General features: G+C 47.1%; 8 protein-coding genes and 1 non-coding gene across 9 annotated transcripts; 5 read left to right on the top strand and 4 right to left on the bottom strand.

Annotated features, from left to right (window-relative positions):
* Window positions 1-1326: 1326 nt before the first annotated feature.
* Window positions 1327-7697, top strand: BJ212DRAFT_1446508 (ABC protein; the record flags this gene model as incomplete). The annotated part of the gene is made up of 35 exons (XM_041338259.1): window positions 1327-1475; window positions 1525-1576; window positions 1629-1694; window positions 1746-2093; window positions 2151-2195; window positions 2252-2386; window positions 2442-2615; window positions 2720-2791; window positions 2846-2990; window positions 3044-3094; window positions 3148-3214; window positions 3267-3384; window positions 3440-3823; window positions 3873-3986; window positions 4039-4152; window positions 4203-4247; window positions 4297-4363; window positions 4422-4769; window positions 4875-4998; window positions 5050-5130; window positions 5177-5279; window positions 5679-5772; window positions 5815-5974; window positions 6028-6076; window positions 6130-6202; window positions 6256-6308; window positions 6362-6386; window positions 6493-6628; window positions 6681-6761; window positions 6810-6873; window positions 6933-6948; window positions 7001-7277; window positions 7330-7415; window positions 7471-7532; window positions 7587-7697. The coding sequence occupies 35 exons, from the start codon at window positions 1327-1329 to the stop codon at window positions 7695-7697; spliced, it is 4089 nt and encodes a 1362-aa protein (XP_041194028.1).
* A 460-nt stretch (window positions 7698-8157) lies between these two features.
* On the bottom strand, window positions 8158-10327 carry BJ212DRAFT_1446507 (cytochrome P450; the record flags this gene model as incomplete). Its single annotated transcript, XM_041338258.1, has 15 exons — window positions 8158-8242; window positions 8296-8409; window positions 8495-8620; window positions 8672-8696; window positions 8747-8803; window positions 8855-9041; window positions 9094-9107; window positions 9168-9273; window positions 9324-9439; window positions 9491-9536; window positions 9559-9649; window positions 9706-9894; window positions 9943-10072; window positions 10129-10238; window positions 10260-10327. 15 exons carry the CDS (start codon window positions 10325-10327, stop codon window positions 8158-8160), a joined length of 1464 nt encoding a protein of 487 aa, XP_041194027.1.
* A 738-nt stretch (window positions 10328-11065) lies between these two features.
* Window positions 11066-12199, top strand: BJ212DRAFT_1587059 (uncharacterized protein; the record flags this gene model as incomplete). Its single annotated transcript, XM_041342397.1, has 4 exons — window positions 11066-11440; window positions 11736-11945; window positions 12076-12156; window positions 12187-12199. The coding sequence occupies exons 1-4, from the start codon at window positions 11328-11330 to the stop codon at window positions 12197-12199; spliced, it is 417 nt and encodes a 138-aa protein (XP_041194026.1). The 5' UTR covers window positions 11066-11327.
* Window positions 12200-13953: 1754 nt separating this feature from the next.
* BJ212DRAFT_1587058 (uncharacterized protein) lies at window positions 13954-15099 on the top strand (the record flags this gene model as incomplete). The annotated part of the gene is made up of 6 exons (XM_041342396.1): window positions 13954-14072; window positions 14136-14238; window positions 14298-14365; window positions 14424-14530; window positions 14734-14785; window positions 14839-15099. The coding sequence occupies exons 3-6, from the start codon at window positions 14318-14320 to the stop codon at window positions 15097-15099; spliced, it is 468 nt and encodes a 155-aa protein (XP_041194025.1). The 5' UTR covers window positions 13954-14072; window positions 14136-14238; window positions 14298-14317.
* Window positions 15100-15310: 211 nt separating this feature from the next.
* BJ212DRAFT_1347943 (uncharacterized protein) lies at window positions 15311-17058 on the bottom strand. Its single transcript, XM_041335391.1, has 6 exons — window positions 16839-17058; window positions 16664-16783; window positions 16563-16610; window positions 16327-16484; window positions 16251-16280; window positions 15311-16203 (listed from the first exon to the last, which is right to left on the bottom strand). Exons 1-6 carry the CDS (start codon window positions 16917-16919, stop codon window positions 15495-15497), a joined length of 1146 nt encoding a protein of 381 aa, XP_041194024.1. The 5' UTR covers window positions 16920-17058; the 3' UTR covers window positions 15311-15494.
* Window positions 17059-17984: 926 nt separating this feature from the next.
* On the top strand, window positions 17985-19280 carry BJ212DRAFT_1347938 (uncharacterized protein). Its single transcript, XM_041335390.1, has 3 exons — window positions 17985-18188; window positions 18250-18784; window positions 18838-19280. The coding sequence occupies exons 1-3, from the start codon at window positions 18029-18031 to the stop codon at window positions 19097-19099; spliced, it is 957 nt and encodes a 318-aa protein (XP_041194023.1). The 5' UTR covers window positions 17985-18028; the 3' UTR covers window positions 19100-19280.
* Window positions 19239-19318, bottom strand: BJ212DRAFT_t48. The gene has a single exon. It is a non-coding gene; the product is annotated as a tRNA-Leu (tRNA).
* A 2731-nt stretch (window positions 19319-22049) lies between these two features.
* On the top strand, window positions 22050-23892 carry BJ212DRAFT_1479784 (S-adenosyl-L-methionine-dependent methyltransferase; the record flags this gene model as incomplete). Its single annotated transcript, XM_041339951.1, has 11 exons — window positions 22050-22283; window positions 22337-22517; window positions 22567-22802; window positions 22858-22872; window positions 22920-22980; window positions 23034-23173; window positions 23221-23325; window positions 23378-23474; window positions 23522-23592; window positions 23644-23765; window positions 23817-23892. The coding sequence occupies 11 exons, from the start codon at window positions 22050-22052 to the stop codon at window positions 23890-23892; spliced, it is 1338 nt and encodes a 445-aa protein (XP_041194022.1).
* A 259-nt stretch (window positions 23893-24151) lies between these two features.
* On the bottom strand, window positions 24152-26115 carry BJ212DRAFT_1446504 (DNA glycosylase; the record flags this gene model as incomplete). The annotated part of the gene is made up of 8 exons (XM_041338257.1): window positions 24152-24215; window positions 24273-24738; window positions 24789-25005; window positions 25061-25306; window positions 25359-25441; window positions 25467-25597; window positions 25647-25723; window positions 25783-26115. The coding sequence occupies 8 exons, from the start codon at window positions 26113-26115 to the stop codon at window positions 24152-24154; spliced, it is 1617 nt and encodes a 538-aa protein (XP_041194021.1).
* Window positions 26116-26265: the final 150 nt, after the last annotated feature.

Raw genomic sequence — 26265 nt, 5'->3', positions numbered from 1 at the left:
TTCACGCACGACGCTACGCATGTAAGTTCTGCACGAAGGCTCGACGAACGGTTTGAACATTTAGGATGTTCCATGGTGGAACGCTTCGTGTATAGAAATCGCCTGTGAGGGAGATAAGAAAAACGCATGAGCAACTTGAATTGGATGAGCCAATTTTGATTCAAAGCACTGTAATAGATATTCCAGGCAATGTGTCTGACAAGGTTGCGCACATAGGTCTGACAACGATGAATCACGCTTTCGTCGCGTCAGTTACGTGTGCAACCTTGTAGTAGGTATTTTCCAGATGTGTGCAAGAGTAGGCACATGGTGCCCAAGATGCTCATGGCGAGAAGGAAGGGTGTCGTTTCGTTTGAAGCCAGCCATTCTGCACAAACACTATAACGGCACTTTGATATCAGCGGACGGAAATTAATCCCCGTGTTGGCGCTTAGGTAACGATAATGCAAGGTTGCTTGTGTATAATTTTGTACAGCCCGGCGACAACTCAGGCGAAGCACATCGTTCATTAACTCTTGATCATCGCCGATCACAGAGACGACGGATGAATCTTATTGTTACCCCATTCACTGATTCCATTGTTCAAATCTCCAAGATGTCTCGCTGTCAACATGTTGTCCATCGCCACGTCAAGGGTGGACTCCAAAAAGAATGCATGGGAATGTGGAATCAGCTACCCGCTGATCGCAGGATGACCTATATAGTCCTCCAGAAAAATCTAGAGAAAGATGACAGAGATGATGACGGAAACCCTCCATTGTTCGTGGCTCCGGGGACTGCCAGCAAGGGAGGGCAGACAATTCAAACCCGGCATAAACATTTAGGCTTCCCTCGGTTCTCAGTGGTCCCCCCGATGTATGACGTCCCCAATTCAAAACAAATGCAGAATCAATAAAGAATATGAAGGGGAATATGGCACTTTTGACTTGAAACCACAGACTTTTGCTCTGTTCTTCGACGGTTCGAACTTTCCTAGAGGACAGCGCTAGATGGGTTTTCAGTATCGCCTCATATTACTGACTCCCAAGTACTCAAGACCAGTCTGCGAGCCTGTGCCCTGCGCATCATCACGGTATGCGTATGAGAATAACCTTTTTCTGGTCAGTTGACGATATGGAGCCCAGATTGTGCAGTAGACCCGAAGCTTAGCTAAGTATAATAGCTTGATCTGAATATTGAATGTGAATTATCTACCATAACCCAATACATCGAGCCCACAACCGCTGACCACGAGGCTCCTTGACGCCTTTGCAGGTCATCTCCCAGCCCGTTCCAACAAACAGTCGTTTATCTGGTCCAGTATCTGCTGTTCCAGTCTCTTTCCGTATGACTTCTCAACGGTCAGAAGAATCTTTGCAGGGCGAAAAGGAAGACATCGGGGAGGCCAACGCAGTCAACCTTCTTCGACCTTTGCACCTTCAGCTCGATACTGGTGAGGAGTATACCAAATTTCGTCAAAAATGGTGGCAGTTGTGGTAAGCGAAGTTATTTTGCAAGTAAGGTCCATCATCGAGCCACGATCAGGTTACCTAAGGACCCACCACCTCCAGCTCTCCCGTCTCTGGAGGATGCAGCAGTACGCGAACTAATTTTCTAAAGGATTCTCCTAACAACATAGCGATCTACAGCTGACGCCTTTGGTCAATGCTTCCATTTTCTCTCAGCTCACATACACCTGGGTAACCGATATAATTGTCTGTTTGAACCTCGATCCCAATATGTACTGTTCTGACGCATATATTCAGGTTCTTGGATATCAACGCACGTTGCAAGCGTCTGATCTATATAAGCTGGACAAATCTAGAGAGTCAGCCGCCCTTGCCGCTAAACTTGAAGCTGCATGGCAGCAGCGTGTTAGGGCAGCAGCCGACTGGAATGCACGTCTTGAGAGTGGAGAACTCAGGCCATCTCTTTTCAAGCGTACCGGCTGGGCCTTGAGTGCAATTTCGAGGAAACAAGGCACGACTTGGTCTGAGCGACGTGCAGCGTTTCAGAAACATTGGCGAGAATCCGCAGGGCGGAAAGAGGCCAGTCTTACTTGGGCTTTGAACGATGTCTTTCTCAGTATGTTCTGGATCGGAGGTGCATTCAAGGCATGGGTCTATCTCATAACTCGTCAGCTGTTAAAATAAAATAACTACACAATTCAGGTCTTTGGCGACACGGCACAGCTCATGGGTCCCATAATCCTTCGGGTAAATAGCAACCTGTGTTTGGTTGTGGTAACCTGACGTTTGTTCCTCCCCTGCAGAAAATCATCGATTTTGTGGAGAAGCGTTCCGCTGCAATTGTTGCCGGAGAACCTGTTCCAAATATCGGTCGTGGTATCGCTATGGCTGTTGGGCTCTTTGTGCTCACCTTGGCGGCGAGCATCTCCAACCACCAGGTCTGTAAAACTTTGCGATTTGAAAACACGCTTGGTTCAGCTGATGTATTTCAAGTTCTTTTGGCGTTCAATGGTAGTAGGCGTACTGGCTAGAGCCGCACTGATAACGTGCATTTACGAACGTGGAGTGAACCTCACAGGCAAAGCACGTGTGAAGCTTGACAACGCCGTGCTGGTCAACCATATTTCCACAGACGTGAGCAGGATTGATGCGGCTGCTCAGTGGTTTGTGAGTCGCATAGATAAGTATACGTGCATGTCGTCGACTGACCGTAGCCCCTCCCTCGCTACTAGCACATAGGTCGGTATATAGGACTAGATTCATATTGTGAGATGACTTATTGTTCTCAAGCCTGGACCGCGCCTATTCAAATCATAGTTTGCTTAATCATTCTCTTAACCCAGGTTTGTTGTACAGTACGAAGGCTGCGGTTTGTTCTAACGGCACATGAAAACTAGCTCGGGCCGTCTGCGCTTGCGGGTTTCTCGTTATTTGTCCTCATAATTCCGTTTCAACAGCGGTTAATGGCACTGCAGCATCGTATTCGCTTAGGGTCGATGAAATGGACTGATCAACGAGCCAAGGTCCTGCTAGAGATACTCGGTACGTAGCCTCAGGGCTTCCGGGACGTGTAAGGATGCTGAAGAGATGCACAGTGGCCATACGTGTTGTCAAGTATTTCTCGTACGAGATCCCATTCCTTCGAAGTGAGCATCCTGAGTCGAAGAATATCAATAACACGCTCATGAACGCTGCTTAGAAATATTCGAGCTTCGAAAGAAGGAACTGCGTGGCATCCGACGGATTCTTCACGCGAATTCTGCGAAGTAAGTCCAGATCGTGATAGCACGGCAACGCCTGCTGATCCAATCCACCCAGCTTAGCACTCGCTGCTTCCCTCCCAGTCCTTGCTGCTACACTAGCTTTCGTCACGTACACCCTTACAGCGCACCACTTCGACGCTGCCGTTATATTCAGTTCACTGAGTCTGTTTCAGGTGAGATCATGTCCCGCAGTATACATAGACATGCACTTAATCTACAGATAAATAGCTTCTCCGGCAACCAATGCTCTTCATGCCTCGCGCTCTATCGGGTATCCCTGATGCATCCAGTGCGATTCAGCGGCTCACGCACGTGTTTCACGCAGAGCTTATCTCTGGAGATACACTTGTGGTCGACAAGGACCAAGAACCCGCGCTTCTGGTGAAGGACGCGACGTTTGAATGGGAGTCGTTCGCGAAGCATTCTGGTGATGCTTTGAGCTCGAAGAATGGCGCACACGGCAATGGTAGTCTACCGAAGGAGAAGGAAGACATGGCGAAGGAAAAGCCCACTGCTGGAAAGGAAGCCTCCCTCTTTAAGGTAAAGAATGTGACCATGACCATCCAACGAGGTCAGCTCGTCGCTGTGGTTGGGCCTGTCGGAAGCGGCAAGGTAATCTTCTCGAATGAAATTCTTGAAGCGACTACTGACATATGAACAGTCCAGTTTATTGCAAGGTCTAATAGGAGAGATGAGGAAGGTCTCCGGGCATGTCTCGTTTGGCGGGCGCATTGGTTATTGTCCACAGACCGCATGGATCCAGAATGCTACGTTGGTTAGCATGGTGCCGCTCTCGAAGAGCGAATACAGCTAACATTTTACCCCAGCGCGATAATATCACTTTTGGCCAACGATTCGAGGAAGACAGATACTGGCGTGTTGTTGAGATCACTTGTCTACTTCCTGATCTCCAACTGCTCCCAGATGGGGATTTGACCGAGGTATGGTGGGATGGATCCAATTCGACAACACTGTTTATGCTCTATTTCAGATCGGAGAAAAGGGGATCAACCTCAGTGGTGGCCAGAAGCAGAGAGTTCGTGGCATTTTTCCGTGATAGGACTCGATTTCGATCTTTCACACAGGTCAATCTTGCTCGTGCCCTGTACTTTGACCCTGAAGTTGCCATCCTTGATGACCCGCTCTCAGCAGGTGAGCAATGTGGTTTATCTTATGTCTGTATGTCTATCATGCTGACAAATGCCTTCAGTGGATGCTCACGTTGGAAAATCCATATTTCAAGATGTCATCGTTGGTGCCCTGCGAAATCATGGCATTACCGTCATTCTGGTCACGCATGCGATCCACTTCCTCTCTCAAGTAGATTACATCTATACCTTGAACAACGGCGTCGTTACGGAGAGCGGGACCTACGAGGAACTAATCTCCCGCAGCGGAGACTTTGCGCGTTTGGACCTGGAGTTCGGTGGACATGTGTCAGGGGAGAATGAAGGCCAGGCAAAGGAAGTCACTCCGCAAACAGGTATTACCATCGAGGATGTGAAGTTGAAGTCAGGACATGCCAGAAAAGGGGCTACTGGCAGTGGCAAACTCGAAGGTCGCTTGATCGTCAAAGAGAGGCGAACGACGGGATCTGTACATTGGGGAGGCACGATCAAGCTCATCTGAAAGCTTTCCCTGGATTGAACTGGCAGTTTCACAGTGTACTGGACCTATTTGGTTGCGGGACGCGTTTCAATAACAGGTCCTCTACTTCTTTTCTTCGTCCTTGCGATGCAGGGAAGCCTGATCTTGAACTCGTACGTGCTAGTTTGGTGGGAGAGCAAGTCAGTGTCTTTTATCGACTTCTTGATTTCCTTTCTAAAATCGTGGCACAGCAAATTCGAGCGACCAAACTCATTCTATCAGACGCTGTACGGCTGTCTAGGACTTGCTCAAGCGATCTTCACTTTTTTCCTGTGAGCCAGTTCCCATCGCAGATGGCGGTACGCTCACTCAATACAGTTGTGTCGGAATGGATATCGTGTCTTCTTGTGCATCTCAAAACCTGCACCACAGGTCCGTTCGTAACGTCTTTCATGCGTCAATGTCCTTTTTCGACACTACAGTGAGTGGTTGTGTATGAGAGCTTCTAAACAGATGTATATTATGTTTCTGTAGCCTATGGGCCGAATCTTGAGCGTGTTTGGCAAAGATATCGACAGTCAGCGTCTCACTGATCTGTGCTGTGTTATGTTTTGCTGAAACCTTTCGTTCAGGTGTTGACAATCAATTACCACGTGAGTCACCTGTCATTGCATGGTGAGATGCTGCTTATGCATGATCCAGATTCAATGAGATTGCGTACGTTAGCCGCACACTTTGCTTACGGAGACTGACTATGGAGATCCAGTTGTCTATATGCTGTCCAGCCTGATGGGTTCTATCACCATCGTTTCTATCCTCGAACCATACTTTGGTCAGTGGACAGACCTCATTTGCAAGGATATGGCTCATGCTTGTTTAGTTATTGCTGTGTTCTTCATCGCTCTTGGTTATGGCTACTTCGCTGCGTTTTATCGAGCCGGTGCTCGTGAGGTTAAACGCCTGGGTTTGTCGTTGTATTTCTGACCTAGAAAGCCACTGCTGATATTGGTTATCAGACTCTGTGCTCCGCTCTCTTCTGTATGCCCACTTTTCGGAGACTCTGACAGGACTTCCTACCATCCGAAGCTACGGAGAAATGAAGCGGTTCATTATCGCCAATAGACACTACGTTGATCTGGAGGACAGGGCTTTATACCTCGTGGTTACAAACCAGAGGCAAGTAACCTTGTACATATATTGGCGGTCGTTGGTTCATCAGCTTCCCTCAGATGGCTTGCAGTAAGGTTGGACTTCATGGGAGGCATATTAGTCTTCATTGTAGGCGTCCATTCGATGACACAAACCGTGATCTCATGTTCAACCAATGCTAGGTTGCTCTCCTCGCGGTCATCGACGTCTCCGGGATAAATGCAGCCCAGATAGGCTTGGTACTGACGTATACCAGTGAGTCTCCCGATGTCGCCACCAAAGTATACATGATGAATTTTGCATCAAAGCCTTGCTGACACAGACGTGTACTCAGTTAACCAGACAAACAGCAGACGTCGAGGTGAGGCTTTCCTTATCTTATAATACAGACTATTCAATCGTCGTTTACCTCAGAATCACATGAATGCAGTGGAACGATGTGAGCCGCTAATTTTATGATATCTCACTTACACCTTGCAGTGGTACAGTACGTCGCAGGCGACACGATACCTCAAGAGGCTCCGCATGAGATTGAAGAACGAAAGCCCCAGCGCAATGGCCCGAACATGGCGCGGTCGAATTCAATGATGTTAAAATGGCATATCGGCCGGGCCTTCCCAATGTATTGAGGGGAATCTCGATCAAGGTCAGGGGAGGCGAAAAGATAGGTGTTGTGGGAAGGTCAGCTGGTTTGTCGGAGCTACATACATGTGCTAATGTGGTGTCCCTTCAGGACTGGTGCTGGTAAATCTTCGTTAATGCTCGCACTGTTTCGAATCGTTGAGTTGTCTGGCGGTTCAATCACTGTCGATGGGTATGTCGATCATTCCTCGTGACGAATATTGGATTTCACCCCTTCCAGTGTCGATATATCTACAATTGGTCTTAAAGATCTCCGCTCCAAGATTTCTATTATCCCGCAAGACGTTCGTAAAGTTTCCATGCACCAGCCAACACAGGAAGGACTGATGTACGGACTTGATAGCCTCTTCTGTTTAGTGGTTAGTGCCGTAAATCTACATGCTCTTGTTTGAAGTGCTTAAATATTCTCAGGGACCATGCGCTCCAACCTGGATCCATTCTCCCAACACAGTGACGCGGAGCTGTGGGATGCGCTACAACGATCTTGTCTGCTCGACCCTAGCATCACTTCGAATCAGTCATCTTCCATTGATGACGTCAGAATCGAGCAAGCTTCCACCAGCCGCCACGGCCTTGACAGCATCATTGAAATTGAGGGAGCGAACCTCAGTGTTGGGGAGAGATCTCTACTCAGTCTGGCACGTGCGCTGGTGAAAGACTGCAAAGTTGTTGTGCTTGACGAGGCCACGTTACGTGTGCTCTTCTCCTGGATGCGTGATATTGATTTTGATTTATTTCAGAGCCTCTGTCGATCTCGATACTGATAACAAGATCCAGCACACAATCCAAACGGAATTCCAGAATCGCACGCTACTTTGCATTGCTCGTGCGTTCTATCACGTTTGCTCTTGGCACAATATTGTAATGAGATGATGCTTTAGACCGACTTCGAACCATCATTTCGTACGACCGGATTCTGGTCCTCGATGCTGGCCTTGTTGCAGTGGGTTGTTGTTTGAACGTCTTTCAGCGGTTGTCAGCTCACACCCTCTCGAAGGAATTTGACACACCATCCAATCTCTTTAAAATGGAGGGCGGACTTTTCCGCGGAATGTGTGAGAGGAGTAATATCTCATTGACAGATATAGAGATGAGTAGAGGGGTCTGAATAATGAGGGAGTTTCGTGTCGATTTCTTCTCATGTTGGTAAGGCTCCCATACAGTTATGTGCCCCGCAGATGATACATACAGACTTTACTATGCAGTACTTGCGCTTTGTAGTAGTTTTGAAGCTGACGTCGTTCTTCACTCAGGCTCGAGAGGATATAAACTTTCTTATCTTCAAAATGGAAACAGATATGCAAGTGTCCACGAACATCGAGCACGATTCAGAGCACGAACACATCACCCAACCATACTTCCTTGTTTATACATATTTCAGCAGTTTCCGCCTCTGCAATATGTGTAAAGTACATTTATATTTGATTCAGGATTTGTTTTGCTGTGAAAATAAGCTTGATACATAGCTCCTTGCACCTCACCAAGTCACATGGGCTAGTAGCACACTATGTAACAGTGCTGCATCCTCATGACTCGGAATCAGATAAACAAAGCATGCCACAAGAGTCTCAATCCACCCGAGACGCGGCTTTCATGTGTTCTTCCCTTCGCGAATTAATACTCGTGATGGCACAAGCAAACGGTTTCGGTTGACTGTCAGACAAAAAAAATCAGCACTACCCAGATATCAGTGAAATACAACTAACATAGCGAGACCAGTAGTATACTCCGGAACCACTGGAATATCATTGCCTTCCGAGTCTTTGGCTTTCGTGATCCGAACAGTGGACAAAATGGAAACCATAGCAGCCCATAGAGAGCTCGGCGAAATGGCGTCCTGGACAGATACGCCTGCGGGTTATCGAATTGAGCAAGGATAAATGAACTTTTGGAAGTGACAATCACCTTCCATAGCCAAAGGCAAAATGTCCCGCAAAAGGATCATCTTTCAACTTACCCTCAGCAGTTAGATGTCTTTGAGGATCGAATCGAGATGCATTGGGATAGAGGCTCTCGTCTCGAGATATAGCCCTGAGTGTTTTTTCAGGTTGCAAACAGACAGTATTCAGGCAAAACACATACCATTCATTTACCAGGACCAATGATCCTGCGATGCCCTTTGAGTAAGTCGTGTGCATCAATGAATAAAACACGGACCTTTCAAAATCAAGTATCCTTCGTAAACATCATCTTGAGACGTCATATGTGGCAGCCCTTTGCTCAGTATAAGTAAATCAATCAAATAACCAGAACAAGGTGGTCGACCTAGCGGTAGGGTGGGCTGCCATCTGAGAACTTCTCGACAAATTGCTTCAATGTAAGGCAGTGATGGTTTGTGCTCAAAGGTTGGAACGTTATCTCCGCAGACGGCATTGATTTCAGTAAGTGCGCGGGATTGCACGTCTGGATGGAGTAGCATAGCCAGCAAGAATGAGTGCAAAGATGATGCAGTCTTGGAAGTCAAACGTTAAGTGAATGTCAAGATACCAACTATATAATCTCACTGTCTCTATTCCACCTAAGTTATATAAGGTATGAAATTATTTTTGATTGTAGATTTGATCGTGCGTTGACTCACCAGCAAATCCACTGATAGCCACACCTTTCATGAACTCTTCTTGTGCTGGAGAGGTGTCACCCCCATTCAGGAATTTGGCCACGAGAGAGGGTCGTCCGTCATCCGTCTATATTTGCGTCCAGTCAATACATCGACAGAAAAATCCGAGGTACATACCATCTTCTCCTTTCCTAATTCGAAAGGTTCATCCAACATCTGACGAACAAGTTTCCTACAATGAGGAGCCAAACGCCGATCTGTCGCCCCTGGAAACCACGAAGGAAGATGGCCCACTGTCATGGTGCTAAATGATCGAATTGCAATGGCCGACGTCTAACACGTACGGAAAGGAAAAGCCATCAGCAGCGCAGCTCTTTCAGGGGGCCAACACTCTCTTGACTATATCAATAACCTCTCGAGAGCGGTGGATCAGAAGATCGCTCTCTGTGCCAGGCAGGGTTTCATATCCATATATCGCAGTGGCGATGAGCGAACCAGAATACCTAACGTATCCGGCATAAGAGGATGTAGAAAGTCGGATTGAGGAGCATCAACAAACATTTCGAGGTGCTTCTCGAGCATATGAGGAGCGCTAATGATATCGGTGACGAGCTCATACGCTTTGCGAAAGTATAAGTCATGATACTCCGCAGACGCTTCTGCCCCGAAAGCCTGATGGAAAAGCTTGCGGTGAATCCGGAGTGTCTCCCCATATGGCAGATACGCAGTATTGAAGGAGGTTCCAAATCTTTCCTGTCACTTCAGTAAATTGCAGGTATTTGTTCACTACACGTACTCTTCATTTGTTTGGAGGAAAGGGCGGTCAGAATATTTGGCAGAACGCTTGTCCAAAAGCTGCCGGGCGACTTCTATGGAGTTGATGATAATGATATGTTGTCCTAGTACGCGAGAGTACACGATATCACCTGACATGCCATCGATGTTAAACTTTGGCATTGGCAAGGAGGGTCAGACGGCCTACCATGTTGTGCTTTCCAGTTAGTATATGTAAGCCAAGGATGAGAAACGTCTATGTCAAAAGCGTTGCCCACGAATGGAAGTAAACGGGGGCCCGGTGGAAGTGGCAGTAGACTTGAGTTCTTGCTCGCCGACCTCCATGCTAGGACGAGAGGAACGAACAAGACAGCGCCATACAAAGCGAGGTGGATGTCCGATGGCATGATCAGTGGTTACGCACTAGTTCAGTGTTTCGAAAGTTTCAGCCATAACGTCGTGTCAATTTATACAGCCTGAGTGCTCGGGCTTAATCTCCTCGATGTTGGGTAACCTGAAACCTAGAAGATGGGCTAAAATAGCCAAACTCAGTCAGCCCTACTGGTAGATTCATACTGATGCCGGCCCATACTTGGTACTCATTTACCAATATGGGAGGCGATGAGGTTCCGAGACAGTCGAGTTCTGGCAACTTGAAGCCTCCCTGCAGTGGTTAGTCTCTTCACATGCAGATCAACTTAAGCTTAAAATGTAGCCCAACCTGAACGTTAATAAGTTACATACTCAAGAGTATGTATAATAGTACCTATAAACCACACCCGTTATCATGATCATGTTAGCATTAGTAGTGGCAGCCCTTTGCGTGAAAGGACAAGATATATATCGATATGCGATTCTGGATTATCAGCGACACCAGAGACGCACAAACGCGTTTAATTTTATGTTGAAACCGAAGATTGGCAAACGCGGGCGTGCTAGTAGCTTGGCAGTAGTACCAACTTATTCTGCTACCAATTCGGCTCGTTCAATGATGACGTCATCAATATGGACCAACGCAGGAAATTACAAGGACATCCTCATCAAATTCTCATCCCGCCGACAAGCTTGTCCTCACCGATCACCGGCACCAACTTACATACTACGCCACTGAAAGTGCACTCAGCCCCCATCTGTCGTAGTCCAGATTCAGAAGCCATGCCATTTCCAATCCACCATTGAATTGCTCTCCCTAGGACCTATCGTGCATGATGTGTGCATCCTTGATGCATTTTATAGGCCTTAGTGTAATGTATCACAGGGGGTTGGTTGCTAACTGTAGGTGCATTGTAGAAATCAAAAAAATCTGCCACAAAAATCACTAAAACTACTTTTTTGCTGCTATGCTAACTTCCTGCTTGTTTACTAGTGCCCATACATATTCTTATTGTCTCCTGCTGCAACCAGTCCATGCCTGTCACCCTGCTGTACATCATGGACACAAAGTTGTGCAGTGCCAATGTCTGCAGCTGCAACATCAACCCCTTCAATCCCAAAAGTATCCAGAATGACAGTGCTACAAGGTATGTCAGTGTCATCACCACTAGCCTCAGCATCGAGCTGAGACTTGGGTGGTCCATCCTCCAGGCTGTGAATGATACCTGTGCAATTTTCAATCTTGTCATGAAGCTTACTTGGTAGTCTACTTGTGCTAACTCAAAATTCCCTCCACAGGAGTTTGAACCTGACGCCACTCCAACATACAACAGGGATGTTGGTTGCTATTTTGTTTTGATGTCATGGGCAATTGGACAAAGTTGCTGACTTTGCAATTGTGGTGATGTGTCATGTGCAATGCACAGTTGCCTCCATACACAGAGGTACAGTACAAGGGATGGGGAGGCTTAGCGACAAGAAGGCTGGAAGACTCTATCCAGCTCCATCCCCTCCACCAATGGTGCTTTGTTCCCAGAGATTGTCAGGATGTGGTCTTGAGTCACTGAAAGCTCTGCAGCATGTTTTAATTGATAACCACACCAAATACCACACCAAATACCACATCTTCTTTAATCACATGAAGTTCAATAGGTGAGTTGCACAGAAACCTTGACTGAACTGGTTGATGAGCTCGATCATGTTTAGTCATATAACCCATTGAGCACTGGCAATATATGTGGTGGGAGAGAGCAGTCCTGTGGTTGAAGCATTCTACTGACAGGATAGTAAAAATCAGAGACCTGCATTTGCATCGCCTAAGCCTATCACAGCAGAATTTTGTTGAGCACCTTGGTGATGAAAAGTAAGTAGAAACTTGCCCAACCTTGTCCAGCACCAACATTTGATATGTTTGAAAAATAAAACTTCTATGAGGCTTATACAACCTTCTTTGACAAAGCAATCGAAGAGAAGGGTGCCACTGCAACCTTAGAGGAATTTGTGTTTTCCAACAAATACAACTTCAATCCTAGAAGAGACACAGCAAGCCAGCCAAACATGCTGTCACAATTTGCTAATGGACTCATGCATCCACTGGTTCATTGTGAGTATGGGGAAGAATTTGGTTTGAAAGGCATGCTTTCCAAGGGTAAGTCACATTGGTGCAAAGAAGACAAGTTGCTTACTCTCACTGAGCCTCCATTAGGTCTTGCAATGACAGTGTTGTGAGATACTCATCCATGAAGGTTCCTCCCACTGCCACTGTCTGTCACTCAAGTGACTAGTGATGTTGACAAAACTGAGGCCAAGTTTGCATCACTGGTGCTTGACAACATGCCCATGATCCCAAATAGGGCAGCAATGGAACAAGGAACACATGTCCTTTCAATCCTGGCTCGAGTGCTCAAGGACCCTAGCTTTGCACCAAATGGCCCATGTCAATTCATTGCACAATATCCAGACACACTCACAGCTCATGAGGACAAGATTTGCACACACGTTGATAAGTAGACAACAGATCTCTCAATTCCAGGAGAGATTGAATGCAAAATGGAAGAATGTATCTGGATATCATTGGCAATGTACACTGTTGGAGGGTAGAGTAAGAAAGGATTCACAGCTGACTTCTTCTTGTAAGTATTGATTGCATCTGAGTAACCCTTACTTATAATGATTCTAGGATGCATCTGGCAATTGCATCATGGATATCACATGGTCATCCTTACTTGAATTTCAAGTGCCTCCTTCAAGTCAACATCCCCAGTGCTAAACACTCTGAATCATCTCACAGTCCCACCAGCAGATAGCGCCATAGCACAGGATGCATAGCCACCTAACTCATTCCTTCCCCTTATCCAATCATCCATAATGCACCCAGATGATCACCATACAAAAATCCACTTCTCTACCATATATGGCCCAGTCCAAAGGCTACTTTGCTGGCACTGAACTAGATGGGGCAGATGAACTTGATGGCAGATCACATGGGATGGGGGGAGGCAAAAGAGTGGAGTTTCAAGGGGTTCTATATGTAGGTGGGGCCTGATTGTTTGGAGTCATGAATTCTTTGCTTCACCTTACTTACAAATGTGTAAATTTGGAGCCTAGAATGAATGGAACCAGGTGATGATTCTGTACACTTATCCTATGTCGCAGTCATGACATGAAGACATGTTGCAATTGCCCCCTCCTCAAATCCCATGGCAGTGGAGATTCACAAAGGCCATGCAGGAGAGGATGTGGTAAGTACCAAAAACCATTCCAGGCAATCATCAGGTACATCGTTGAGAGAGCCAAGCAGAGTTGGTAGTACTTGTACCATGTGTCGCCATGGGTGAGTCCGAACCATTGCTAAGCGCAGTCAGCATACAGAGCAACGACTTGGCATCATGACTGTAGCGTGCATCCACACAGACCCAAAGCGCTGCCACATCTTCACTTTCCACATGACTAAAGACCCGCGAAAATTGGTGTGGGAAGTGAAATGTAAAGAAGTCAATGCTTTCACATATATCAAGACCGAGGAGGATGAAGAAGAACGCCTGAAGAGTTTTCCCCAGTCGTTTATAGTCCGCGACCATGAGATGGAAAATGAAAATCATCGGTCCGCCGGGGAATCATTAATATATCACAGGATCTGAGATCATGCATTGACGTGTTCCCACGGTCTCCAAGTCTATTCAACTTCATCTTACACCGTCCTTTGAATTTTCGATGCATTACTGGTATCACCGCCCTGTAATAGTACCGCCATGCATGATACTGAAAGCGACTTGAAATGTGACCTCATTTCAACCCCATTTTCCAAAAAAGAATTCTCATGTATCAGTTGGGATATATCAGACATGTGCCTTCAAAGAACGCGAACGACGACAAGTTTTGAAGGATTGTTGATAAATTACTTCTTGGCAAGGTGCAGAAGCTGACTGATAGAGATTATCGCGAGGTACGTCTGACCACGACTTATTTTAGTATGGGTATACGATCATATCTTGCGGTTAACAGATGGCACCCCTTTTGATGTTATGTCAATGTGTTCGGGCAGCCTCACAAAGGATAGGCTAGATTGGGAGGTAACTACAAATATATCTTATCTGTTCTGGTATTGAAGACGACACGTTCTTTGCCAAGGTAACAACTTGCGAGGTCACTACTGCATTCAGGATGATACCTGTCCCACGAATCTATTCATGGGACTCTGATGTGTCGAATCATGTTGGGGCGGAATACATGAAAAAGTAGGTTGCCAAGAACCCAATTTGTCTTGTCTCACTCATTGTCCATGCACTCAAGATAAAGGTACCCCTACCAGTCAGAACTGGAGATCTCTCTCCGAGGAGATCGAAAAGACCGTGGTCAGGTTAGATTCGAAAGCGCGGTAATACTCTTGATGGCATTGTTTGGGTGCCTGACACATCTCACCACACATCGGTCCCAACAGATGTCCTTTCTCTACCGTATCTGACTGTCTTACGAGCAATCTACGGGCAGAAGTGAGTGGGAGTCATTCAATACTGGTACGAAAAGTAAGAACATGCTTTTATAGCTTGGCGAGTGGCTCATCAAAGCGGTACAAAGAGATTCGGTCTTCAGCGGAGTGCCACTCCTTGCAGATGCAGATACAGGTCGAGTGATTGGCCTCATCAGCTTTGAAGCAGCAACCATTGCCCCTCTGTGGGAATGCGCGATGATTCCACGATGGTTGGAAGATGCAGTTGACCCAGAGTCCAGTTATGAAGGCAGATCTCATGGAGTGAGAAGTGTTTTGCGTGCCGCATTTTTCTTATCAACGGAAGTGTCCGACTGATATCCAGAGTGGCGGAGGCGGGTCGTCCTTTTCGAAGGTTTACAACCCTGCTGTGCTTCCAGCAATCTTAACATGTGGGCAAATACACGTCTCGAATGTGTCAAAAACCCATCCCGGGGTCGAATTGCCTGAAACAAACGTGCAACAAACGATATATTTCACAAGTCGTCTCGTGCGCCAGTAGCACGTCTCAGAACTTAGTTATGAAGTCACCATTCCAACATTGCTACACCTAGGAAACCGAGTGAAGATTGTAGTAAGTCAACGGTAATCGTACAAGGTTACTAGACTGGACCCCGCAGCCTGAGGATAGTAGTGTTGTAGTATGGGATTATTGTCTGGATCAATACTAATGTAAAGTATCGTGTGCAGGACCAAGCCGGTGACCTGGCTAGTCAATACAGAATCATTTCTGCAATCTTGCCAGCTCTCTCCCGACTTCCCAAAGCCGAAAGCGATTGTCTCGTCGACCAGTAAGGTTCTCCTGTCGTTGCCAGTGTTAATCTGCGATCGAGTAATTTGGGATGTATGTGGAAAATGTGAGCTTTGACCCAGATAGTCATCCCACGGCTGATCTGTCGCACCCACAGCTGAAACTTCGGATCTCCCTCTTTCTTGCAGGAGTGGACATAGACATCACCGATCTTGGGTGCTATGCACTCGCGCGGGTACCGAAGCTCTGATGAGCTCCCGGACTTGTACCAGCCCATGAAGAGATCCTTGTTGTTAAGCTTGCGCTCTATTCGGAGAAGTTTTGAGGTATTCGTGACTGGAGAAACGCGTGGCTCTTTCTTTGTCTCGACCTCCTTGGTTGCTGACTCCATCTTCTGTACCTCCATTCTTTCCATCTCCAATTTTTTTGCCTCCCTGTTCCTTGCCTCCCTTCTTGAGTCTGCCTCTCCTTTAACTGTCCCCCCTTTTTCTTTCTCCGTTGTCGCGTCTCTTATTGCCGGGCTAGATATTTCTGACATAAACGATGCGCCTGATTCATCGACAGTAAGGATAGGGTCTACATGACTGCCAGATGCGGAATACTGCACGTCAAGACTGGCAGGAGCCGGGACACTGATCGTTTCATCGGTAGCTCCAGAGTCTGATTGATGCCTAGAACTGATGTCAGATTGAGTATGCACACGAATAGCGGCACCTACTTGGACCAGAACCTTCGGGGAACATAGGATCTAGGACTGCTATCAGATTGACTTCCACGTGAATGACAACACTTACTGGGAAGAGAGCAGTTGTAGAACATCGGAAATTGATCGATTGTGATTCACAGTTGTGGCATCGTGCATGGGGGCTGGCACGGCACCTAAATTCTCATCTGTGTAGCATGAAGACTTAACAAAATCGGCGTGTTCTGGCGGAACCTGCTGCACGCATGACTGGGAATGGAACCTGCAGGGGTAATCAGAACTCATAAGAACCTTTCATTGTGATAAATTGACCTCAAAGTCGGTGACCTGGATATAACATCCTCCAGAGTCCAGCACCTGTGAGGGTTGCTCAAACTGCGTTGTGACACTATAACACAGGGCACCACAGGAAATAATCCGTTACTGACCACCTCAATATCTAGCTTCCATCTTGGTTCCCACTGGTTGGTAGAAGAAGTGCCTAAGGACACGTCAAGTGCAGGATGTAGCGTTTGCGCCAGATGCTGCGACAAAGTCGGCTCGGGCGTCTGAAAAGTTGATCAAGGGTGTCAGTGTATTTCTTCAGAGAGGGTAATCGCGCACTTGTGATCGGACTTGCACGTATGGGTTTTGAGATGGATCAGAGTAACGCGCAAGAGTCTCTCTGAGGCTTGTGTTGAACATCAGTACTTGCTATCTGCCACCACTGAATACGTTATCAAGAGATCTATAAAGCAAGGGGAAATGACTGATTCATATCGATTTATATTCATTGCCTCATGTCATTATGATTGTCGATCAAAGAGCCACCAACCACCGTTTGCACTGGAAGTCTGGATGACGCTACGTACTTACTGCAGAACTTTTGCTCCATTCGGAACAATTTTTGAAGGAATCATCTTCACTGAAACTCTAGAATTTACATAGACAATAAAAATACACGAGCCAGACCTGCAACACGTTGTCTATACAACTCCACTGTCCGATGAAAGGCGCATGGTATGCATCTGACAAAGGACGAATCAGAAACAAGTTTCCAAGAGAATAAAGAATATCAGCAGTGTCAAGTTGTGGAGCACGCCCTCAAAAGAGGTCAACTCCCTGAAGAAATTCAACGAAAAAAACCAACATCATAAATCAACCAAACCAAAGCAGTTACTTACCATAATCAAAATCCGCGCACAAAATCGGATGGGTTGAACGGCGAACGTTCAGAAGCTCGAAAAATAGCGCCACAAGGCGAGAAACCGCATCGAATGAGAGTGAGCCCCATTGAGTTGATGACATGCCAGAAGCAGTGTCGACAATCGCATAACTATGTCTATGAGCAACGAAGCGCCAACCGTCTTCCAAGATACTCAAACACGACCACGCTCATATCTTCGCATAGCCGTGCAGTTGAAAGAGCACTCGGAGTCAAGAAAGCAACAGGGTAGGCAAGCGGAACTGGTCCTGAGCCTGATGCGGCAACAAATCCAGTAAATCGAGCTTCCCGACCAGTCTCGTTCCCCGCAGCGCTCTTAGAGCTGGGAGATTTCCATTGTGAACGAGAAGGCGTAACCCTGTTTCTCCGGGGACTTTCCCCGCAGCCAAAGAGGAAAGTAAAACCTTTCCGTGCGTGTGCTGCGACAGCGAATCTTCAGACGATGCAGTTGAAGAGACAAAATTTCGTGACAACTACTGTTATGGGCATAATTGAAACTCCGAACCTAATTTCACCGAGATGCCGGCCGGTGCGGGGCTGCGAGACATGCACCAAAGCCCTTGTTAACCGACTTCCACCGTGTTCTCCTATGAGTAACAAAATGGACTCTCCAGACGCGGAAAATAAGGATTCTACTGGGAAGGAGCTACCTCAGAACACTTCCACTCAATCCACCACGCGCAAGGAACCGCAAAGCCGCTCAAGTATGTGGCCACTTCCCTCTATTTCGGTGACTCGGCACCCCTCTGGCAAGCTGCCAATCTTCTTTATTCCTCAGATTCAAGTTTAACATCATCCGTGCTTTTACAGGAAAGTTTTCACCACAGACCGACGAGCGCTGCTTTTCGTACTGTTCTCAGACTACCCGCGGACGGACTGAAGGCCGTGAACCGACGTGTCGCTCGGTGTGCTTCCGCAGAGTCTTTGCTCATGAAGTCAGAACGGCGATCGCCCATGATGATGCGCTAAAGGAGAAAGCCGCTCAAAAAGATTACGGTTTCCCCCTTCCACCTGAGGGCCAGCCTAATGTAGATAGCTTATCATCGTCCAAGTCTGATGACATACGGTATTGGGAGGAGGGCTGGTACCTCTGGACGAGTAGGAGTCGATGGGCAACGCAGGAGAGATTGGACCTCATGATGTGGGACCTGGACCACCAGGATCATTGGCAGCGCCACAAGGACGAGGTGCAGAAGCAGTGGGAGGATTATTGGGCAGAGCATCAGAGACAGTCAGGGGAACAGTTTCACGGCACGCCTACAGCTGGAGACAACATCCAGCTCGAGGGCACGCCATATCCAGTCGATGGGCAGATGTTCCCTAAGCAGGAGGCCAGGCATCCATGGTGAGTCACTTATGGCGTTAATCGCAAATCAAGCTTAATCATATGTGTTCCAGGCAAGAGTCTACTTTAGTTAAACTACCTCCTCCCCTCACTCCCCTGTTGGAACCAATCCACGACCTTCTTTCACCATCCTTCAAGGTTTTGACCACTTTACAACGTAGTTTTGAATCGGGCGCTCATGCTGAACTGGCTGTCCGCATGTGGGAAAAGGCAAGGACGCCCGATCCCTTTGTCCTCGCGAGCACGGTATGCAGGAAGATGTGGGAGAAATGGAAGGAAGGGCCTCCAGACTCTGACACCACTTCAGACCTTTGATAATTTTGCCTACAGTGTTATACCACCCATAGAATACTACTCCGATTACTCACTATAAATTTTTTTGGTCATACATCTATGTATTTTCGACGCGTTACCCGGATGTGCCACAGTTAGTTCCCCACGAACAAAAAGTATTTGACTAGAGTGAGATTCGAACTCACGCCCTTTCGGACTGGATCCTGATTCCAGCGCCTTAGACCGCTCGGCCATCTAGCCGCATGGTGAGATTCGTCCTGATGAGTACTATATGTAACGACCTCATGCGTAACACAGATTGTCGACATTCTCGCGAGGATATCATAGGGCCTGAATGCCGCCACCGGCGCTACACACTCACTGCAAAACCTTTGATATCAGCATAAGGTGCTTCTTGTTGTACGAGATTCACATACCGAGATCATAATAGTACCCCTGATCTAATGCAGAGCAATTGTGCTATCCAGCACACTCATCCAACGAGACCCTGTGTCTCGATATCCGATTAGCATGGATTGGCAACTCTCCACGAAATATTTTCGTGGACCAGTTAGAAGCACGACCAGACCCAGAAAGCCAAATCAATTTCCAGGGGCTTCTACGTCAGTGAAATATGTGACATGCTCACCCCTTGCATTTCCCAAGGCTGTATACATACTTAGCTGCAACGCAATTTCGGCGCCGCCCAGAGTAAGTGGACTCGATTTACAAAGACAGTGTGACCATCGCTGACCAGAGTTCGGGGAAACCGGCGTCGAAGTATGTACTCTCGAAACCAGATGTTTTAGGAAGCGGGGAAAGTCTGCGGAAAGCACATCTGTGCTCGTCTGGATGCTTCCAGTGTCCTAAATGTTGAGGCCAGTGCTGGAATCCACAGCAGATGTTAGCTAATGCAATACTATTCCAGATGGGACACAAGGTTGACGTCAACTGTTGGCGCATGACTTGTACATAGACCGATGTGTAACGCCCGACTGTGACGGATGCCGGGTCAACAAGAGTTTCGTACAGGAGCCAACGCCGTAAGCACCGAGCCTTATCGAGTAAATCGAGGGTTCTTGCTCTTTGCGGTGCATTCATGATGGGGAAAACCTTCAGATTACTCAGTAAAGTGAGGTCATCAGTGACACAACAAATGCCGACTCGGGATCCGTCTGCAAAGCTGAGAATCATCTTGCCTTGGTCACCGATTTGCCCCTCACTAAATATTATTTACCTTTCTGGAAGGTGACTTCGACTCCAGTGGTTGACGCCAAGGCCTCCCGCATTTTTTTTCACAGGCGAGTACTGACAATTGCTCGACGTTCAGCGCCTCCTTCAATGTGATTAGTGCAGTATACAGAAGGAATTTTAGCAGTGATGGTTTACCTGGTCAGAGCAAGGCTGAGTCAAGTTGTGTGAGTCAATGAACTTGGGAAGAAAAAAATGGTATCCGCTGGCAGGGGAGTGTCCATAGAGCACGCTTTACATGGTAAGAAGCCTATACTTGCGCGCGCAACAGGTTTACTAGGGGTGCCATCGATTCCGATTCATAAGCATATCCCTTAAACATTTAGATCAGCTTGGAGCACACCTGGCATCAGATAATCTGCATACGGGGCGGTGTCGTAATCTATTCTGTCAGTGTATAAACCAGTATCAATGTTGAGAAAAGGCGAAATCACCGTCACGGTCGACTTCGACCGAATTGAATTCTGACGGACATACTCACTGTCGCTTGAGGGGTTTAAGTTGAGGCCTACCTAGCGAGAGCTGTCCAGCAACTGTCTGCAAACTGTCCACTGATAATAACTCGATCGCTTGACAAAGCTCATTTTAATTATAATCACTCACTTCTAAGGTAGTACGAGATCTTGAAGACAATCGGGTGGGAAGGTTCATTGACTCAGACATGTTCTTCTCACCTGAGTGATGTGACTAATGACCGCCTACTAACCGCTTGAGTCAGCACCATCATGATCCCATGCCACAGTTGCCATCGAACTTATCATGTTTAAAATTATCGATATCTGGCAAGTTACCATTGATGCACCTTTCTCCATGGCAGGAAGTGATAGTCCTTTCAGTGGTATTTGGCCATGGCCTACATTTCAACAGGTTTGGTGTGTCAAATCGTAATTTCTAAAATCACTCGAAACTTATCATTAATCATCGACCTGCTAGCGGGCGCACCGGTCGGACATCCTGTACCGAGTTAGCCTGAAAACTAACTGCAACAGATCACAACAATGCCAGAGTCAGCAGACTGTTTCAAGCCAGGCTTCGAGCCCCACAATCTGACACAATCGGCTATCGCTCATCGAGATGTTGCGCCAGTCGGACAGTCACACTGTGTGTCAGAGAGTTAATGCCAACAATAGTATCTCTATCGTTGAATCAGTGAGAACAGATAGTATTGATAGCAACAAACTATCGTTGACATATTCTCGATAGCATTTGCGCGTCTTTTTGTGGAGAACCGTTCAAACATGTCAGACAATGTCACACATAGCCGCGGCCTTGCATGAAAATAATATCAACTGCTGGAATTTCGGATCGAACATTTAACCTATGGCACTAAGGTGGTAGACTACTTGTGATTCCAGGGTTTCGGCGATATCTTATCAATTCTCAGGAGAACTAGGGACAATTCACGCACGTTGATTTCTCTGGCGTACGCTAAGCAAATTTGTGAGTCTCATGTCTGGCGGCCTTATGGGGATAGACACTGTGCGAAGATCTGCACCGTTAACCCTGTAATAACTCAGCCGTGTGGAACTTATCCAATTAGATGACCGGCAGTTTTCTGGGAGCATTTAGGCCCTCAGCTATCTTCTTGCTAGCACCAAATGTCACAAAAGGGGAGGCTTCAAGAATTAAAGCTTTCGGTCGCTCTCCTGTGGAAGTAATATAAAGGCTCGTGAATTGTTTGCTTAGCCCCTCCATCACCTTTTTTTTACCCTTCCGCAAGCCCCCCACAAATACTACGACGATGGCCAACAAGGCAAAACTCGAGGCACTCCTGACTCTGATCAATACATCTGCACGAGATGCCATCGCGTTGTATGAGCAGTACGGTGATGTACCTGCCATCGACCAGACGGAACCCCACCCGTTGGACGATGCGGTCGACCAAGTAGCTTTGAAGAGTGCCATTCGTACTCTTGAAGGCGCTTGTGCTCAGATATGCACAACACTTGCTCCACCTGCCCATACTGCAATCAACGTGAGAACCTGGATGATACCGCACTTTACTTTCCCTTACCAAACTGCATGCAGCTTGTCCAAGTGTATGATTATGCTTGCATGCGAGTAGCTGCTCGGGAAAATATTTCAAATATTCTGTTGAGCTACCCGAAGGGTCTTCACGTCAACGAACTCTCCAAAAAAATCAACATCGAGCCAAAGAAACTGGCCAGGATAATGCGTCTCTTAGCCACAAGGGGTTGCTACAATGAAGGTAAGGAGCCATTTGTTGCCTGGTCCGATTTCTTCTCAGACTCTGCCAGTTGACATGGACGTTTTTGCCAACAACCGAGTGTCTCTAATCCTGCTCAACGAGAACCCTGTCAGACACATGATCTTGCTTCACGTGGAGTCAACTTCCATGGGAGCATCAGTTTTGTATGAGACGCTCAAAGATCCGAAGATTGCGTACTCGTATGACCCAGTGATTGCCCCTGTGATGTACGCCATTAACAAAAATGGAACTGAAGGAACGTTCTTCGACTGGATGGCGCGGCATGTATGTTTTTAAATATTGCTCATCATAAAGCCTTGCTCATATAATTTACACGTAGGACGGCCAACGCGAGGTAGGGATTTTAGTTCCTTCGCATGATCATTCTGACATCTTTAGTAGTCCTATCATACCTCGATGAGAGCTCTGAACGTCATCATGGGCTCCCTCGCTGTCCTGACTCGTAAGTGTTTGAGCACGCAAAAACAGGAGAATTTTGTGCCAACCTCATAATAGATTTCCCATTCGAAAAGTACTCAACAGTTGTTGATGTTGGAGGAGGTATCGGAGCATTTTCTCTGCCGTTGGCTAAAACGCACAAAAACGTTAAAATCACAATCCACGATCTTCCGGAAGCATTGGTCCAGGCGAGAGGCGTAAGTCAGAAGGACAATATGCTTGTCACCAAATTGATGGAATCTAGATCTGGGCGAGAGAATGCCCTGAAGCCCTGGCAGAAAACAGAGTCCAGTTCGAGGAGTTGAACTTCTTCGAACAAGTGCCCGTGAAGGGTAAGGACATCTACTATGTAAGTGCTAAACTCTGTAGATGGCAACCTGCAAAGTTAATAGTGATCGCAGCTCAGAAATATCATCCACGACTGGCCTGACCATGAATCTGCGCTCATTCTTTCAAACCTTCGCAAGGCGCTCGGTCCGAACAGCCGCGTCCTCATCCGTATGTCAAATTATAGTGTATTCTTCCCGCAGTCTGACACATTTTAGATGACTATGTACTCGGCCAACTCAGCCGCAAGCAGGCAGCAGCAGAAGCTTCAAAGCTGGGAGTTGTTGTGGTATGTCATGTCCGCTAATCTACATCCATCTTTGTTTATTCCCACGTGTAGGCTCCTGAACCTCTGCTTGCAAACTTTGGTGTTGGAAATATGCGTGCGTACCAGCAAGACATGACCATGTGGTTGGTACACAACGCAAAGGAGCGAACATTGCAAGACTGCCTGGGACTTGCGTGAGTAAGGTTCGATTACTGCCTTGGTTTACCCTGATTGGTTCGGAATAGCACTGCCGCTGGTCTGAAACTGGAGAAGGTCTGGGACCTTGCCGAAGCATGCGTCTTGGAATATTCTGCCGCATAATATTCCACGAGCTGATTAGTTTTTGGCTGATGTGTTCATCCACGTAAGCATGGGGACGGTCGGGGACCTTGCTGAAGCACGCATCTTGGAGCTTACCGCTTCACAATGTTTCAAACCCTTCGGGTTATGTGTTCATCCACGTAAGCAGTATCCGTCTTGAGATTTGTGGGTTGTGCGATGAGCGTGGAATCTAATTGTTGAGATGTGTATCAAATAGAACAAACTTTTGCGCTTCCGGGATAGGCTCGATGTGATATAATCACCGTGTGGCAGTCCACAGCTTCTCAACGAGCTTCCACGCTTTAAGAACACCAGTACCGATGCTGAAGGAAATCACAGCATCATTAGCAATGATAAGTACAAGACGTGAGAATACCTACTTTGCATCCTCTACTTGGGAGAGCGGTACCCACTGAGCACTCAATGTCTGCGGAATTGTATTCAGTTTCACCTCGGATACCTCGGATACTTTTTGCTTTCCCTTGGGGCTCTTGGCGCGACTACCGTTTTCCCTGGCGTATTGATCTGGGGAAACAGCTGGACGAAGTTGTGGAAGCTCGTTTCCCTCCAGTAATACCCACTGAACACGATAGGTCTTCTTGATGTGCGAAAACACGTGAACAACATCACCCGCGGACGTCACTTGTATTACTTTTGGAACATTATACAGTGATGGGTTAGAGCTCGCTAACTTCTTCAAGGGCTCCTTGTTGTTGTGCGGGGACGGTGGATGCATGAGAAGTTCCTGGAGGAGTGTGTATGGTATCTCGGCCATATTGGATGCAGAAGCCTTTGCTCCTGGTAAATTAGGTAGTGTAGGAAATTCGTGTAAACCGGCTAAAAGTCCTGTGTCCATACAGAGTCAGGAAGTATATGTCGGCTAAGCGTTTACTCACCCCCTTGGGGTCGGCGGACCAGCAGAAACCAGCGATCTCGACTGTTCCTGCATCGCCACTCAATAACATTCACAGAATCAAGTTCTTCTCTGGGCTTTTTGCGCACGGTTTTCATTGGATATATAGTCACAGATCCATTGTCTTCATCGGATGGTATAGGATCGCAAACGAGGCAAAGTTCCTCAATATCAACTTCTATAGCACCTGTATGTGATGCCTGTGAAATGAATTCATTAGGAGGTGAGCCGGACTCCATGAACTAGAACGCTAACTGTGGATTGCGTCCTCTGATATGCCTTACACCATAGACGCAGGGGGCATTCCGAACACACAGGATCTCGGACTGCACAGACGGTACTTCCTAGTTCTATCAGAGCTTGATTTATGTCACCTGGGCGCTTTGACTGTGTTATGAACGATTCGGCGCCTGCCCATAGGACATCTAGGGTTCGTTTAGACTTGGGCTGTGCATGTAACGCTGTGAAACGACTCAGGAGTCGATGTACATTGCCATCAAGCTAAAACCCATTGAGACACTGCAGTGCGGTTGTTCTGGCAAAAGTAACCTACCACAGGTACACAGTGATTATACGCAATAGAAGATATTGCGCCAGCGCTGTACCTACCTATGCCCGGTATCTTTGCCTCCATATCTTTTGCAGTTGTCAGGTAAACGACCATGTAATTCTTTGACGGCTTTCTGGGCGCCGCTCAGCAGGCGCGCCGCACGCGAGTAGTAGCCCAGCCCCTTCCACAATGAGTTGACGGTCTCAATATCAGATGCTGCAAGGTCCCTGATGGTAGGGAATCTAGATGAATTAGGCCAGATGACCCAGAAAACTAAGTGCGGTGACGTACTTCGCCATCCACTTGTTATAATACGGTATTACTGTCACGACTTGAGTCTGCTGTAGCATAATTTCCGAGATCCAGACCTAAGAATCTGCCTGAGTCAACTCTGAGCAGCTTTTAAAGTTCAAAGAAAAATAATTACCTCGTATGCTCTTTGCGCACGTCCCTCGACATCGAGCGAAGGATCAAACTTCTTGCGCCAGGGCATTTTTCGAGCATCACGGACTCTGTCGTACCACTCCAGGAGGGCGATTCGCATCGGCTCAACAGCTTTTATGACATGCATGGACGCTGGATGACCTAGAATACTGTTGACCACAGTAGAGCCATCATTCTCGTGACCCTTCTTACGCGCCTTCCTAACCTTCTGTGTCACATTAGCACGCGATGTTTCACCGTAGGAACTGTCAGAGTTGACAGCATAATCTTCCTCCGATTCAGATGCTGGGCGTTGTGCGCGTTTTCGTTTAGGCATCTGCAAAAGTGAATATAATAATAATAAAAGCTAAACTTGAAGCGTGCAGGGAGTGCAAAAAGTCCATTTCAAACTCAGACCTAGGCTAGTAACGTAGTACGAAGAGTAGTTGTTTCCTCAACTCTGACAAGCATCGATAACATCGGCAAA

This window comes from Suillus subaureus (assembly GCF_016647635.1).
Source record: "Suillus subaureus strain MN1 chromosome Unknown BJ212scaffold_12, whole genome shotgun sequence".
Classification (NCBI taxonomy): Eukaryota; Fungi; Basidiomycota; class Agaricomycetes; order Boletales; family Suillaceae; genus Suillus; species Suillus subaureus.
This window is presented reverse-complemented; position numbering and strand designations above follow the sequence as displayed.

Coding starts and splice junctions, on each gene's coding strand:
- BJ212DRAFT_1347943 (XM_041335391.1), bottom strand. CDS start 16,919: ATGTTCAACACAAGCCTCAGAGAGACTCTTGCGCGTTACTCTGATCCA. Junction 16,485..16,562: donor CTGGAGGATGTTATATCCAG/GTCACCGACTTT, acceptor TTCCATTCCCAG/TCATGCGTGCAGCAGGTTCC. Junction 16,281..16,326: donor CTACAACTGCTCTCTTCCCA/GTAAGTGTTGTC, acceptor TAGCAGTCCTAG/ATCCTATGTTCCCCGAAGGT.
- BJ212DRAFT_1347938 (XM_041335390.1), top strand. CDS start 18,029: ATGAGTAACAAAATGGACTCTCCAGACGCGGAAAATAAGGATTCTACT. Junction 18,189..18,249: donor GGTGACTCGGCACCCCTCTG/GCAAGCTGCCAA, acceptor GTGCTTTTACAG/GAAAGTTTTCACCACAGACC. Junction 18,785..18,837: donor CAGGAGGCCAGGCATCCATG/GTGAGTCACTTA, acceptor TATGTGTTCCAG/GCAAGAGTCTACTTTAGTTA.